The sequence below is a fragment of the Heptranchias perlo genome, chromosome 2, assembly GCF_035084215.1.
Source record: "Heptranchias perlo isolate sHepPer1 chromosome 2, sHepPer1.hap1, whole genome shotgun sequence".
NCBI lineage: Eukaryota > Metazoa > Chordata > Chondrichthyes > Hexanchiformes > Hexanchidae > Heptranchias > Heptranchias perlo.
The window spans coordinates 112023263-112040624 of NC_090326.1; the positions used below are offsets into that span (position 1 = coordinate 112023263).

The 17362-nt window shown below is 44.1% G+C and overlaps 1 protein-coding gene across 1 annotated transcript in view; it reads right to left on the reverse strand.

The window, feature by feature from the left end:
* LOC137332346 (E3 ubiquitin-protein ligase HECW1-like) overlaps positions 1–17362 on the reverse strand; it is a 316523-nt gene that overhangs the window by 42035 nt on the left and 257126 nt on the right. Inside the window, exon 22 of the mRNA XM_067996100.1 lies at positions 395–524. Coding sequence (XP_067852201.1) covers positions 395–524 — 130 coding nt within the window. The remainder of the gene's footprint in view (positions 1–394; positions 525–17362) is intronic.

Genomic DNA, 17362 nt, shown 5'->3' on the forward strand with positions numbered 1-17362 from the left:
TGTTGGGAGTGCAGAGCTGGCCTGACACAGAATTCGAGGATTGAAGGCTTGAATGGCCAATATAAATTTACCTCAGCACATGTGGGGGCTTGTAGGGGATGTATGAGGGAGATGCTCACAACCCCCCTGCTCATAGTACAAAGGGTAGCCATTTTGTCAACTATTTTGGAGTTATTTGAAAAGAGGGCAAGGCTCCTGATTGACTGGACCCTACCTGAAAATATAGTGACAAAAAATAATTGCAATTGAATATTATGTACTGGCTATGAGACTCTAATACACATCAGCTTATACATCACAGTACATAACACTGTCTCACTTTCAGTTCTTAAATGTTAATCTTTGTGTTTTACCAGTTTAGGCTTGTTATTGCTTTAGAACAAACCACACAAACCTGCCCAAACACCTCCTCATTAACTGTAAAGGTGAGGTCGAGGATATCAGTGATGTCATTGTCCTTCATCCACTGTAGGCTCTGGTGGAACTCTTCATCCAGGTATTCCAGGTCACTCAGGTCACATGGTCTGAAAAGGAATAATAATTGAAATTAGCTTGCACTGGGTTAACCCTCAGAATAATTTATGATTAAATTTTACCACTTGTAAATCTGTCTTAGAAAGTACAGACCTGAAAAGAGTATGCAGTCTATTGTTGGTCCCTAAAGCTAATATCTCTCAATCATCTACTTCCTCAAATATCTGTCTAGTTCTCCCTTAATTGGTTCCACACTATCTACCTCCACTGCCTCCCTGGGTAGCCTGTTCCACATGGTCACCACTCACTGTATAACGTTGTTAAATCTAAACTGTCTGTGTGCCTTCTCTATTCTAAATTTGAGCCAATGTCCACTGGTTCTTCAGTTAGTAGCAATCTCAAACATATTAACAGGTTCAGAGCCTTGAATATCTCCTGAGGCTTCTCTTCTCCACAGTAAACAATTCTAGGCTCTTCAACATCTCCTTATAACTCAGGTGTCTTAAGCTAGGTTTCAGTTTGGTTTTCCTATTCTGCAATTCCTCCAAGCCTCAATTCCCTTGCTGCACAGCACCCAGAAGTGTACACAGTACTCCTGGTATAGCCATACCAGTGCCTTGTCAGACCCATTATCACTTTCTGGGATTTATGTTCTATCCCTCTGACTATATATCCCAGATTCAGCCAGCTTGTCTTACTGCTGTCATGCACTGAACTGTGGGGAGCCTTGCCTGCTGGTTGTGCCTACCGGGGTACTGAAGGTGTGGTGCCTGTGATTCCCTGACAGATGTGGCTGACAAGAAAGGCTACCCATCACTACCAACAAATTATGTAGCGCCATAAACGTACTAAAATGTCCCAAGCATGTACTTGCACAGTAGTAACTCATTAGCCCACCTTCCAACCTTATCCAGATCTTTGTATTTGGTTTGCTTTTCCCTGTTTGAACTCTGTGCCCTCTTGCCCCACCACCAGCCTCCCCCCCCCGCCCCCCGATTTTGTGCCATCGGCAAACTCAGACAACTTTGTTTCAATCTCTAATTCCAAATCATTTATATAGGTTGTGAACAGCAATGGCCTCCGCATTATGTCTCCCCATTAGTGACGCTTTGCCATGTTGATGCAGCTCCATTCACAATAACAGGATTTTCTGGTTTAGCCAATTTTCAATCCACCTCAGAAGCTTGCCTCCTATTTATGTCTTTCTATTTTGTTGACTAACTACTTGTGTAGTACGATAGCAAAACTCTTGCTAAAATCTAAATCTATCACATTCACAGAACTTTCTTTGTCACCAAGCTCTGTCATTTCTCGAAGCACTCTAGTAAATCTATTAGGCAAGACCTCCCTCCCATAAGAGAAAAGCCGGCCCAGAAATGATGGGCTGGATGATAGCATTTTATGCTGTAAACATTTACAGTTCTATGGTTCATAAATCTATGTTGACTCTCTCTTACCATATCATACCTACTTAGGTATTTCATTAACCCTTCTTTAGAATGTCTTCTAATACTTTACCTGCAATGGATGTTAGGTTCGTTGGCCTGTAATTTCCCAGATTGTCTCTATGCCCCTTTTTAAAGATTGAAGTTATGCTGGCTACATTGCAAAGCTCAAGCATTAATTCCATTTCTTGTGATTCCCTAAAGATTGTGGGCAAAGACATGATCGTTTTCACTGGCCACTTCTTGAAGAACCGTTGCATGAAATGCTTGGTGGCGTCTCTTTATCTTCTCAGCCTATCGGTGACTGCCTTATCAGAAATTTCTATTTCTTCTTGTGCTTTCACTTAGCGACCCCCCTCCCCGCACCAGAAATTAAACTTTCATGCTGGGCATCATGGTCTTGTCCATGAACACATAAAAGAAGTGTAAGGAATCTTACAACACCAGGTTATAGTCCAACAATTTTATTTTAAAATCACAAGCTTTCGGAGATTATCCCCTTCGTCAGGTGAGTGAGTGGATAAGAGGTTCTCAAATCACATATCTTATATTAGGCTGGGACACCATCACACCAATCAAAAGGTGTCGTTGGTGTTCAGACAGGTTAGCCACGGAAAACAGTAGGTCCCAGTATGCTGAATACACATTGTGTCAAATTATACAGACAGAGAGAAAGAGACCCAAAAGGCAGAGAGAGAGAGAGAGAGAATATTAAAAACAGATAACTTTTTTTTCCCCTTGCTGGTGGGGTTACGTGTAGCATGACATGAACCCAAGATCCCGGTTGAGGCCGTCCTCATGGGTGTGGAACTTGGCTATCAATTTCTGCTCGACGATTTTGCGTTGTCGTGTGTCTCGAAGGCCGCCTTGGAGAACGCTTACCCGAAGATCGGTGGCTGAATGTCCTTGACTGCTAAAGTGTTCCCCGTCAAGGACATTCAGCCACCGATTTTCGGGTAAGCGTTCTCCAAGGCGGCCTTCGAGACACACGACAACGCAAAATCGTTGAGCAGAAATTGATAGCCAAGTTCCGCACCCATGAGAACAGCCTCAACCGGGATCTTGGGTTCATGTCATGCTACACGTAACCCCACCAGCAAGGGGAAAAAGTTATCTGTTTTTAATATTCTCTCTCTCTCTCTGCCTTTTGGGTCTCTTTCTCTCTGTCTGTGTAATTTGACACAATGTGTATTCAGCATACTGGGACCTACTGTTTTCCGTGGCTAACCTGTCTGAACACCAACGACACCTTTTGATTGGTGTGATGGTGTCCCAGCCTAATATAAGATATGCGATTTGAGAACCTCTTATCCACTCACTCACCTGACGAAGGGGATAATCTCCGAAAGCTTGTGATTTTAAAATAAAATTGTTGGACTATAACCTGTTGTTGTAAGATTCCTTACATTTGTCCACCCCAGTCCATCACCGGCATCTCCACAACATAAAAGAAGAATTAATTTGCATCCATCAATTGATATCCTGTCACTCTTTGGATCGTTCCGTAGTCCCAGTGTTTCCTTTTTATCTGCCTGCTGTGAATCTGTTTATAGAAATGCTTTGCATTTCTTTTAATATTCCCTACTATTGTGACCTAATTTTCTAATTTCGCCTTCCTGACCTTTTTTTTCATACTTTTGGGATCAATTATTTTTACCTTGAATCCCTGCATTACTGCCATTGTTGCCCAAGTTAACTTTTCCCCTGCTATTCTTCTTTCCTAGTAATATGTATCTGTTCTGACCTCTATGTATAATATTTCTAAATATGATCCCTTTTTTGTTGCTTTTCTCCTCTAACAGTAGTGTTCAGTTCAGTTACCTAACTTCACCCTTCATCCTCTCAAAAGCTGCCTTTCTAAAACGTAACATTTCTATTTACTCATTCTCTTTTCCATCATAAGCCTAACCTTAAACTCCACCATATCAAAGCCACTGTTGTCAAGGTGTTCTCTGATTCTGCTCTGCTCTACCATCTCCTGATATTATCGGTGGCTGAATGTCCTTGACTGCTAAAGTGTTCCCCGTCAAGGACATTCAGCCACCGATCCTCGGGTAAGCGTTCTCCAAGGCGGCCTTCGAGACACACGACAACGCAAAATCGTCGAGCAGAAATTGATAGCCAAGTTCTGCACCCATGAGGATGGCCTCAACCGGGATCTTGGGTTCATGTCATGCTACACGTAACCCCACCAGCAAGGGGGGAAAAAAGTTATCTGTTTTTAATATTCTCTCTCTCTCTCTCTCTGCCTTTTGGGTCTCTTTCTCTCTGTCTGTATAATTTGACACAATGTGTGTTCAGCATACTGGGACCTACTGGTAATATCAGCTCCAGTAGCACCCTGCTTGTATTCTAGGTAGGCAGGAGATGCTCGAAGAAGGGCGGGGCGGGGAGGGCTTGATGGTAGAGTAGCTGTACTACTTCGAGATAATATAATAGCAGTAGAAAAAAGGGACATAACTAACAGAAGGATAGAAACCATACGGATTGAAATAAAAGATAAGAAGGGATTGATTACGCTAATAGGGATATATTACAGACCACCTAATAGTGGAAAGGAGACGGAGGAAGAAATATATGATCAAATATGTGAAATGAGTAAAGGATATAGAATAATAATCGTGGGAGATTTTAACTATCCCCAAATAAACTGGCAAGAGGTAGGTAAAGGGGTACAGGGAATGGAGTCTTTACAAAGTGTGCACAACTTCTTTCTTACCCAATATATAAAAAGCCCAAGAAGAGAGGAAGCACTGCTGGATCTAATAATGGGAAATAAACCAGAACAGATAAGAGAAGTGAGTGTAGGGGAATATCTAGGCAATAGTGATCACAACATAATAAAGTTTAAGATAAAGATTGAGAGGGACATAAGTAAGACAAAGACCAAAGTAATAAATTAGAAAAAAGCTTAATTTCAAAGGATGAGAATGGAACTAGAGAAAATAAACTGGAAAAATTTACTGATAAACAAAGAAACAGGCCGGCAGTGGGAAACATTTAAAATGGTGATCAATAGAGTCCAGGAGAAATATATCCCACTAAAAGGCAAGAACAAACTAGCTACTAATGATACACCATGGATGAATAAAGAAATAAGGACAAAATTAAAACTAAAGAAAAAGGCAAACACTAAGTACATAGACAACAAAGGAGGTTGAAAAAAGGGAATACAAAAAGGTTAGGAAAGAAGTTTTAAAAAACAATTAGGAAAGCAAAGAGAAACTACGAAATTAAATTATCAAGGAATATAAAAAGAAATAGTGAAGAATTCTACACACACATAAATAACAAAAGAAAAATCAGGATAGAGATAGGGCCACTAAGGGATACACACGATAAAATCACAGGTAATGACAGCGAAATGACAGAAATATTAAATAATTATTTTGCCTCAGTATTTACCAGGGAGATTAACAAGGTGGGCATGGCATTAAAAGAAGAAATCAGAAAAGATATAAAGACATTTAAAATAGAAAGCGGGGAGATAATTGATAAACTAATCAAACTTAGAGAGGATAAAACCCCTGGTCTGGATGGATTGCAAACGTGCAAAGTTAAAGAAGTTAGGGAAGAGATAATAGAGGCACTATTACATAAGTATAAAAATTCATTAGAAAAGGGAATAGTGCCAGAGGACTGGCAGACAGCTAATGTGATTCCTATATTAAAAAAGGGAGATAGAACCAGTCCAGGGAACTACAGACCAATTAGCTTAACATCAGTGGTAGGAAAGACAATGGAATCCTTACTCAAAGATGTAATAGAACATCTAGAAACCGAAAATACAATAAAGAGTCAGCACAGATTTCAAAAGGGAAGGCCATGCTTAACCAACCTTATTGAGTTCTTTGAAGAAGTAACAGAAAGGGTAGACAAGGGTAATGTAGTAGATATAAAATATTTGGATTTTCAAAAGGTCTTCAATAAGGTTAATTGTAGATACATGACTAAGGTCAGAGCAGGTGGAGTCAGGGGACAAGTAGCAGAATGGATAGCAAGCTGGCTACAAAACAGAAAACAGAGAGCAGGGGTTAAAGGTAGTTACTTGGACTGGCAAAAGGTGAGAAATGTTGTTCCACAAGGATTGGTGCTGGGATCACTGTTGTTCACCATTTACATAAACGATTTGGACTTGGGAATTGGAAGTACAATTTAAAAATTTGCAGACGACACCAAATTGGGGGGTATAGTTAATACTGTGGAGGACTGTGACAAAATACAGGAAGATATGAATAAACTTGCAAAATGGGCGTGTAATTGGCAAATGAATTTCAATATAGATAAGTGTGAGGTATTACATTTTGGTAGGAAGAGTAAGTGAGCCACATATTGCTTGGATAATAAGAATGTAAATGGGGTAGAGGAGCAGAGGGATCTGGGGGTACAGATACACAAATTACTAAAAATAGCGACACAGGTTAATCAGGCAATAAAAAAAAAAGCAAACCAAACACTAGGGTTCATTTCTAGAGGGATAGAATTGAAAAGCAGAGAAGTTATGTTAAACTTGTATAGAACCTTGGTTAGACCACACTTGGAGTAATGTGAACAGTTCTGGTCTCCATATTATAAAAAGGATATAGAGGCACCAGAGAAGGTGCAAAAAAGATTTACTAGGATGAAACCAGAACTGAGAGGTTATACCTAGCAGGAAAGATTGAACAGGCTGGGTCTCTGGAAAAGAGAAGACTGAGGGGTGATCTGATAGAGGTCTTTAAGATTATAAAAGAGTTTGATAGGGTAAACATAGAGAAGATATTTCGACTTGCGGTGGAGACCAGAACTAGAGGCCATAAATATAAGATAGTCACGAATAAATCCAATAGGGAATTCAGGAGAAACCACTTTATCCAGAGAGTGGTTAGAATGTGGAACTCGCTGCCACAAGGAGTAGTTGAGACCACTAGCATAGGTGCATTTAGGGGGAAGCTAGATAAACACGAGAGAGAAAGTAATAGAAGTCAGGAGTGTGATGGAATACTCTCCACTTGCCTGCATGAGTGCAGCTCCAACAATACTCAAGAAGCTCGATACCATCCAGGACAAAGCAGCCTGCTTGTTTGGCACCCCATCCACCATCCTAAACATTCACTCCCTTCACCACCGGTGCACAGTGGCTGCAGTGTGTACCATCCACAGGATGCACTGCAGCAACTCGCCAAGGCTTCTTCGACAGCACCTCCCAAACCCGCGACCTCTACCACCTAGAAGGACAAGGGCAGCAGGCACATGGGAACAACACCACCTGCACGTTCCCCTTCAAGTCACACACCATCCCGACTTGGAAATATATCGCCGTTCCTTCATCGTCGCTGGGTCAAAATCCTGGAACTCCCTTCCTAACAGCACTGTGGGAGAACCTTCACCACACGGACTGCAGCGGTTCAAGAAGGCGGCTCATCACTACCTTCTCAAGGGCAATTAGGGATGGGCAATAAATGCCGGCCTTGCCAGTGATGCCCACATCCCATGACCGAATAAAAAAACAGATATGCTGATAGGGCTAGATGAATTAGGGAGAGAGGAGGCTCGTGTACAGCATAAACACCCATATGGACCTGTTGGGCTGAATGGCCTGTTTCTGAGCTGTTCATTCTATGTAATTCTTTGTAGGCACAATTCTCTGAACACCTGAGTTGCAACCTCCCCTTATTTTTTTTCATTTGCTATATTTTGACTAGATCGGCTTTAAGGCTTAATAACCCCAGTGAATTGCATTTCTTTCGAATAGTTGTAGAACAAAAGAACATAAAAAGGCCATTAGATCCAACAAGCTATATAAAAACAGATTGTAAGAGCTTCTACAAGTATGTAAAAAGGAAGAGATTAGTGAAAGTAAACCTTTGTCCTTTAGAGGCAGAGACAGGAGAAATTATAATGGGGAATAGGGGAATGGCAGAGACATTACACATATATTATGATTCTGTCTTCACAGTAGAAGACACAAAAAGCATACCGGAAATAGTTGGGAACCAAGGGTCTAATGAGAGTGAGGAACTTAAAGTAATGAAGATTAGTAAACAAAAAATACTAAAAGCTGACAAATCCCCTGGACCTGATGGCCTACATCCTAGGGTTTTAAAAGAGACGGCTGCAGAGATAGTGGATGCATTGGTTTTATATAACAAAATTCCTTAGATTCAAGAACGGTCCTCGTGGATTAGGAGGTAGCAAATGTAACCCTGCTATTCAAGAAAGGAGGGATAGAGAAAACAGGGAACTATAGACAGTTGGCCTGACATCAGTAGTAGGGAAAATGCTAGAATCTATTATTAACGACATAGTGAAAGGGCACTTAGAAAATCCTAATATGATTAGGCAGAGTCAACATGTTTTTATGAAAGGGAAATTGTGTTTGACAAATCTATTAGAATCTTTTGAGGGTGTAACTAATAGGGTAGATAAGGGGGAACCAGTGGATGTAGTATATTTGGATTTTCAAAAGGCATTTGATAAGGTGCCACATAAGAGGTTGTTACACAAGATTAGTGCTCATGGGATTGGGGGTAATATATTAGCATGGATTGAGGATTGATTAACAGACAGAAAACAGAGAGTAGGAATAAATGGGTCATTTTCTGGTTGGCAGGTTGTAACTAGTGGGGTGCCGCAAGAATCAATGCTTGGGCCTCAGCTATTTACAATATATATCAATGACTTAGGTGAAGGGACCAAGTGTACAAAGCTAGGTGGGAAAGTAAACTGTGATGAGGATGCAAAGAGACTGCAAAGGGATACAGACAGGTTAAGTGAATGGGTGAGAAGGTGGCGGATGGAGTATAATGTGGGGAAATGTGAAATTATCCACTTTGGTAGGAAGGATAGAAAAGCAGAATATTTTTTAAAAGGTGAGAGACTAAGAAATGTTGGTAGTCAGAGGGATATGGGTGTCCTTGTACATGAATCAGAGAAAGTTAACATGCAGGTACAGCAAGCAATTAGGAAGGCAAATGGTATGTTAGCCTTTATTGCAATGGGGTAAGGAGGTCTTGCTGCAATTATATAGGGCTCTGGTGAGACTACGCCTGGAGTACTGTGTACAGTTTTGGTCTCCTTACCTAAGGAAGGATACACTTCCCTTAGGGAGGATACAACAAAGGTTCACTAGATTGATTCCTGGGATGAGAGGGTTGTCTTATGAGGAGAGATAGAGTAGAATGGGCTTATATTCTCTGGAGTTTAGAAGAAGGGGAGGTGATCTCACTGAAATGTATAAAATTCTTAAAGGGCTTGAAAGGGTAAATGCTGAGAGGCTGTTTCCCCTGGCTGGAGAATCTAGAACTAGGGATCATAGTCTCAAGATAAGGGGTCGGCCATTTAGGACCGAGATGAGGAAAAATCACTTCATTCATAGGGTTGTGAATCTTTGGAATTCTCTGCCCCAGAGGGCTGTGGATGCTCAGTCGTTGAGTATATTCAAGACTGAGATCGATGGATATTTGGAGACAATGGGAATCAAGGGATATGGGGATAGGGCGGGAAAGCGGAGTTAAGCTAGAAGATCAGCCATGATCTTATTAAATGGTGGAGCAGGCTCGAGGGGCTGCATAACCTACTCCTGCTCCTATTTCTCATGTTCTTAAGCTATCCGATTTGATAAATTAACTTTATCTACCCAACTTTTCACCACATTCCTGAATCGCCTCGGTCTTTAGAAATGCTTACAATTATCTCTTGATACTGTCTACTTCAATCGCCTTCCTTGGTAATTTATTCCACAAGTGCATTAAGCAAAAAAGTTCCTAACTTTGTAACCATAAAGTCATGTCTCCTGGTATTTCATAATCTTTTGAGTATCAGTCTGGAATGTGAAAGAGCTAATATATCCCTTAAAACTGAATGTTATGTTTAATAACCCAGGTATTTAAGCAAAACTAGTTAACAAAGAGAGTAATGTTGCACTGTATTTTATGGATTTTTAAAGGATTTTCTATTAAGTTTATGTACTGATTTTCCCTAAATGGCTTGGCCAGTTTATCTGTGAGTAGCTAAATCACACAGATCTAGAATGTACCAGATTTGATCCTCGATCTCTGCTGAGTTAACTAATCTCAATAGTGATAACAGTAGATATACAACAATTCACTTAATTGCCAGTAGATTAGGGAGAGGGAAATTGGGCATGAATGTTCTCCAGCAACCCATGCTGGGATTATGTTTCGATGTCAGATGAGAACAGGATGGGGCTTGGGTGTGATGGTCAACACAGGTGACACTCACAGGGATGGTGTACTGTAATGGCTACATGAGTGAGGTACAAGAAGATGACTGGCATTCTTGGAACTGTCCTCCAATAACATGTATATAATAGTTTGTTTGCTTTTTAGTGATGGCTCACATTGAAATTCATGTATTGATGTTCCAATGTCTTGTGCCATAGAGTGGTAGGACGTAGCACAGGCAGGGGTTATTCACCCTCTGGTGTCTCATTCGTACACTGAGAAAGCATTTGTTCTCTGCTCAGTGTCCCTGTTGGTGATGAAGCTGAGATGGGGAACTTGTGCAGGGAATTGTGGGCAGGAAACCAGCTCTTACAATTCCCTGACACACACCATCTCCAACCTTCTCTGCTACGATGCCAGTGCTGGAATAAACTAGGAATTGCACTGACTTTCATTAAGTAACATTAAGTATTGCTTAGGTCCAATTTGATCAAAGAGTGATACAGGTAAAATGATGATGAAGATATTCCTTTACAGGCCTGTAACAATCAATCTCTGTCGAAAAGATTTGTGCATAGAGTGAGCAGGTGTATTTGTAATTCTAAAACAGAGCACATGTAGCCTTTACTGAGTGACACTACTGGTTGATGGGTAGGATATGCACAGATGTGCAATGGCAGGGTGCTGGCAGGTTTCAATCCTTCCAAGCCAGGCCTAAATACAAAGACAAGTTTCTTTTTCATAGCCACAGATATATTTTCATTGTTTTCACCAAATGTGAAACTATGCAACCTACACAAACAGAAAATTCAAATGCATTATTATAGATAGCAAGCCGAAAATGTTCATGCATTTTATTTAATATCAATTACAATAATGCATTAAAAAATTCTAAAAATGAAAGATTTACAGTTATATGGGGATGAATATCTATGGGTGTTCTCTCGATCATCTGCTGTAACTTCAGTGGAAGAATCGTGGAAACCCATGAAAAACGGTGTAAATGGCACTTTCACCATTTTTCTGGGGTTTCCGCAACTACTCAATTGAACTTATGACAGATGAATGGGAGAAGCCCTGTGGAAATTCACCTCCATAGTGTCTTATCATACCTCTTAGAAATATCCCAAAGCACTTCACATAAAATGAATTCCTCTGAAGTTAATTCATTGTTGCTACATATGTGCATGGAGCTGTCTTTCTGCACATAGCAAGGTCCCACGAAGAGCAAGGAAATGAATGACCAGAAAACCTATTTCTTTGGTGAGGTTGCAGAGATGAATATTGACTATAACACACCAGAAGAACTTCCTTCTTTTCTTCAAACAGTACCATGGAATCTGTAACATCCACCTGAGCAGTGGAGCCTCATGGGAAGGGGAGCACCTCCAACAGCACATCACTCCCTCGGTACTACAACGAACTGTCAGCATAGGCATTGTGGTTAAGGGCTGGAACGGGGCTTGAATTCACAACATTCTGACTCAGAGCTGAATCAAGATGACATTGGAAGAAACATTTAAAATGGAATGTAGATTTAATTAACTTTTTAATTTCTATTTACAATTGCATGTCCTATAAAAGAAATAGTAACAGCCCGAGCAGCATCCTTGTGTCCTTCCTCGTCGTTTTACTTCAAACATGCCAAATATAGTGGTACTCCAAGAGGGAGCTCCATGGTTAAAAGGGTAGGCAGTTTGCAAGAATGGCTTCACAGAAAGTACTACTGCAAACCCCCTTCACACACCGATGCCTAGAATTGTCACAAAAACAATTATCTGTGGTCAAAAAATGCAATTTTCAACAGTACTAGCCATCTGCTGCTGAGCCCTTTAAGAAATGCCAGGTTTAAATCTGGTGTCTGAATTAAACAGACGCTTGTGGTTTGTGGGCAGAATGAGAAAATGGTGTATTGGGGGCATAATGACACAAATTTGCATCAATGTCTTAAAGATATTATGCTAAACCTTTATAAAACACTGATTAGGCCCCAGCTGGAGTATTGTGGCCAAACATGGGCACCACACTTTTGGAAGGATCTCAAGGCCTTGGAGAGGGTGCAGAAGAGATTTACTAGAATGGTACCAGGGATGAGGGACTTCAGTTATGTGGAGAGACTGGAGAAACTGGGGTTGTTCTCATTAGAACAGAGAAGATTAAGGGAAGGTTTGATAGAGGTGTTCAAAATCATGAAGGGTTTTGAGAGTAAATAAGGAGAAACTGGGCGCAAAATTGGGCGCTACACGGCCTCTCCAATGTCCAAGATGGTTTCTTGGCTGTGCACGCACGTTTCCAGCGTGACATGTGCCGGATGCCATCTTGGTTTAGGAGTTAGCGGATGTGCAAATACCGAACGACGGAAGCATGTAAAGGAGAAAATGCAAGCAGTGTGCATCGCTGATTTAAAGTGATCATTGGTCAGAACATTGAATGCAGGAGTTGGGATGTCTTGTTGAAGTTGTACAGGGCATTGGTGAGGCCACACTTGGAGTACTGTGTACAGTTCTGGTCACCCTATTATAGAAAGGATATTATTAAACTAGAAAGAGTGCAGAAAAGATTTACTAGGATGCTACCGGGACTTGATGGTTTGACTTACAGGGAGAGGTTAGACAGACTGGGACTTTATTCCCTGGAGAGTAGGAGGTTAAGGGGTGATCTTATAGAAGTCTATAAAATAATGAGGGGCATAGATAAGGTCGATAGTCAAAATCTTTTCCCAAAGGTAGGGGAGTCTATAACGAGGGGGCACAGATTTAAGGTGAGAGGGGAGAGATACAAAAGGATCCAGAGGGGCAATTTTTTCACTCAAAGGGTGGTGAGTGTCTGGAACGAGCTGCCAGAGGCAGTAGTAGAGGCGGGTACAATTTTGTCTTTTAAAAAGCATTTGGACAGTTACATGGGGAAGATGGGTATCGAGGGATATGGGCCAAGTGCAGGCAATTGGGACTAGCTTAGTGGTATAAACTGGGCGACATGGACATGTTGGGCCGAAGGGCCTGTTTCCATGTTGTAACTTCTATGATTCTATGATTCTATGATTCTATGATAGACACCATTTTGGCACTTAACGCTCAACTCAATGCACAGTCTTAAGCTCGACCACCTGAACATGTCTAGAGTGCTTGGAGGACCCACCACCGGTGCTGTTTAAAGGGACCATGCAGGTGTTGCAGGTTAGTTGCTGGATTATTGTTCTGGCTGCTGGTGGAATAGGAAGTGTTTTATGACGCTCCCTATACTTACTGAGAGTTCCTAGACTACATGCCTTATGGTTCGGAAAGTTACAACCGTGGTTGAACAACATTCCTGGCAACCATGGGTGATCTGCTAGGGCTCCCGCTGGGCATTGAGCAGGACTGGGAGCATGCAGAGAGGCCACACACAGCAGGTCCAGCTGCGAAGAGAGGGAGGAAGAGGAGGCGCAGGGCACTGAGCAGGTGGCCCTATCCAATGACGGCCTTCTAGGACCAATTCTCCTACCTCAACATGTCCGAGGAGGTTGAGGTTCATCAAGGAAGCCATGACCGAGATCTGTCAACTGTTGCGGCCACAACTGCAGCCTCAGAGCAGGGCAAGGACAGCACTGGCCTGTGGCTGTGACGGTCACTGTGGCACTGAATTTTTATGGCTCAGATCATTTCAGGCCTCTGCTAGCGACAAGTGCAACATTTCACAGTATGCAGAGCACTGCTGCATAAGGGAGGTCACAGATGCACTGTATGAGATGAGGAACAGTTTCATCATCTTCCCTCTTGACAATAGACAAGCAGAACGAGCGAGCATGGGCGTTCGCTCGCATTGCTGGCTTCCCCATGGTGCCATTGACTGCGTGCCCCGCATAGCGACTCAACCGAAAGGGCTTCCACTACCTCAACGTGCAGCTGGTATGTGACCACTTGCAATGAATCATGGAGGTTGATGCCCGCTACCCTGGGAGCAGTCATGATGCCCTCGTCATGCGGCAGTCCAACATGCCAGCTATCTTTCACCTGGCTCAGCAAGTCAAAGGCTGACTACAAGGCGACACGGGCTATCCCCTCATGCTGTGGATCATGACTCCGGTCAGGAACCCACGCACACGTGCACAGCAGGCCTATAATGAGAGCCATGTTGTCACATGCAACGTCGTGGAGCACACCATAGGCCTCCTCAAACAATGCTTCCATTGCCTGGACTGGTCTGGAGGAGCCCTGCAGTACTCCGCTGAGCGGGTGGGCAGATTTGTGGTGGTATGCTGCACAACCTCGCCATCATGAGGGATCAGCCTTTGCCACCAATGATTGGAGAAGACCCTGAGCTAGAGGTGGAGGAGGAGGAGGCTGAGGAGGGGGAGGAGCCGGAAGAGGAAGTAGAGGAAGATGCAAGGATGCAACAGGAACCACACGCCTTGTCTGCAAGGGCTCTGCTTGCTCGCCTGATCCGTGCCCACTATCAATAATGTCAATGACATCCCCCAACTCACCAGTAGTCCTACACTCACCACCTTTCCGTTCCCACAAGACTATCAAACTGCCCTCCGTCTGAGTGCACATTGGTTTCCCCCTCAGCTCATTGCACAAATAAAAATCACCACCAAATGCAAATTCAGTCACATTTATCAATGAATAAATGAAATTATGCAAACAGAACAGAACTATTCACCCTTGTGCATTGCCTTAGTGCCTGTTGTCCGTGTGCCTTTACCTATCCTAGTGCTCCTACGAGGTGCTTTCCCAGTGGCTGGAGCATGGGTGGTAGGTGTCTGCTAGCCTTCAATTGAGGAGCGTGCTGATGGCCTTGGAGGATGACCTCGAGCAGCTCTGGACCGGGAGGGCCCGGCTTCAGACTGCACCATCTCAGCATGGGTTGCAGCAGTCTGGCCTCGCTGGCAACAACAAGGGCGCAGTGGAGTGGCAGGGGTGGGAGCAGGAATGCTGTCGCCCTGAGAGAGCACAGCAGGTCTGAATGCCAAGGCGCCACTGCCACTGTCCCGGGGCGGCATCTCAGCAATCCTGGTGATTAGCTGGAGAACGGATTGCTGGAGTGCTGTGATGCCCTGGAAGCCCCGTTCCACAGTGGTCCCCAGATCCACGATAACAGCAGTCTGAGCTTCCATTGCAGCAGTCTGAGCAGCAACTGTTGCTTGCAGACCTTTGATCGCATCGGTTTGTGCTGCAATGGAAGCCGCAACACGGCCATCAGACGCTGCATCATGGTGGGTTCCACAGGTGCGCTGATGGAGGTGACCACCCATTCCATGTTGGAAAGGATGGGCTCCAAGCTCTGCGCAAAGTCCTGTGCCAAGTTGGAGCTGGACTCATCCATGCCCCTTCTCATTGTGCGCAGGCTTTCTGGCAGGCTTTCCAGTGCCCCAAGCATTTGTTGGTGTACGTCCATCAGCCGCCTTCTGTGGCCTGGCCCATCGAAGTCCTCATCTGACTCCTCTGAGCGACCTCGCCCGCTGGCAAGCTGGCACTTGTGGTATCCGTTCCCCCCACCCCGGCTCCTCCACACTTGTGCTTGGTGTCTCACCACATGCAGATCCCTCCTCTAACCTAGCATCTAAAGGACAAGCAGAACGAGCGAGCATGGGCGTTCGCTCGCATTGCTGGCTTCCTCATGGTGCCATTGTCCAGTGTCAGTCTCTGAGCTGGTGGAAGCAAGTGTCAGATCGAGTGACGGTGTGGTTTCAGTGTCCCTCTCCTCCTCTCCTCCTCCTCGGGCGGTGCCGCCACATATTCTTGAGTAACTGCAATGACAAAGGGAAAAAGGTTGAGTTGAGGAGCGGGGAGAGGAGCTAGTAAAACGTGCATGCCGAAAGCATCTGCAGCATGTGAGTCAGAAGAGGTTATGGGACGAGGGAGATGTGGGAAAGGAGAAGGAGCATTAGATATGCAGAGACCCCCTTCATCGGGACCTCCAGCGTGGCATGTTGTTACGGCTGCAGCAATGGCCCACCCAATGATCTGAAACACTGTCTCCTCTAGGGGGGTGAGGACGTGTAAGCGTCCCCATCCACCCTCAGGTCTCTCCTGCTGCCGGCTGTTATGCACCACCTTCTCCTGCAAGACAGAGGACAGTATGCCAGTGAATATCCTGCAATGTATGTGGATGATGTGCCTGTCGTGGTCGAATAGCTGCCAGTGTGTGTGACCTGTGAGTGGTGTTTGTGTAGCCTGCTTGTGTGGTACTATGTGCAGGTGAGATGCTGCATGCCAAGTGCGGCATTGTGTATGGATGGGCAGTATTTGTTGGTGGGTGGGTGACAGGGGGTGTGTTGCGTGGAGCAGTGGTGCAGTTGGTAGGATGTGCCACTTGACACTTGCATTCACTCACCTTGACCACCATGTCAAATCGTTGAACTTCTTTCGGCACTGCACCCAGGTGCATAGTGCCATGCTCCTGGCATTCACTTCCTGCACCACAGCCTGCCAATGCCTGCGGAGCTGCAGTCTGGAGGATCTCCTGCCACCCTGCGAGTACATGTTGACCCTCCTTTTGTCCACCCCTTCCACCAGGGCCTCCAGTGCATCATCGGAGAAGTGTAGGGCCCTCTCTCTCGCGGGTCCTGCCATCCTTGCGGCCATCTTTCCCTCCTCCTAATGGGCTGTGCATGTCCCATTTAAAATGTGCACCTGCACCTTTAAGAGGTGCAGGCTGCTGATGACGTGCGCTGAGCACGCCCCATTTCCGACTGCTGAGAGGCTGCACGGAGATATCATGCTAATTAGCAGGCAGCACGAAGTTCACGCGTTGCATGCGTAGGGGCCATTGGGTGCGGGGTAATAGCGCATCACACTACCCGCGCCCAAAAAAGGCCCTTATTGAATTTTCCCCCCATTGTTTCCAGTGGCTGAAGGTAACAGATTTAAGGTAATTGGCAAAAGAACCAGAAGTGACTTTAAGAAAAAAAATAAGCAGGGAGTTGTTGTGATCTGGAATGCGCTGCCTGAGAGGGTGGTGGAAGCAGAGTCAATAATAACTTTCAAAAGGGATTGGATAAATACTTGAAGTGGAAAAATTTGCAGGGTTATGGGGAAAGAGCAGAGGAGTGGGACTAATTTGATAGCTCTTTCAAAGAGCCAGCACTGACATGATGGGCTGAACAGCCTCCTTCTGTGCTGTATCGTTCTATGATTCTATGTCATTTAGCCCCACACATGAAGATCCCTCTTGCTTTGGAATAGAGCTTCCACCACCAGCCCCATAGCCCAAATGCCTTTCGGAATGGGTGGAAATCAGGAGGCAATGATTTCTCCACTTCCTGGTCAGTTATGCCTTGTGTGAGCCTGAAAT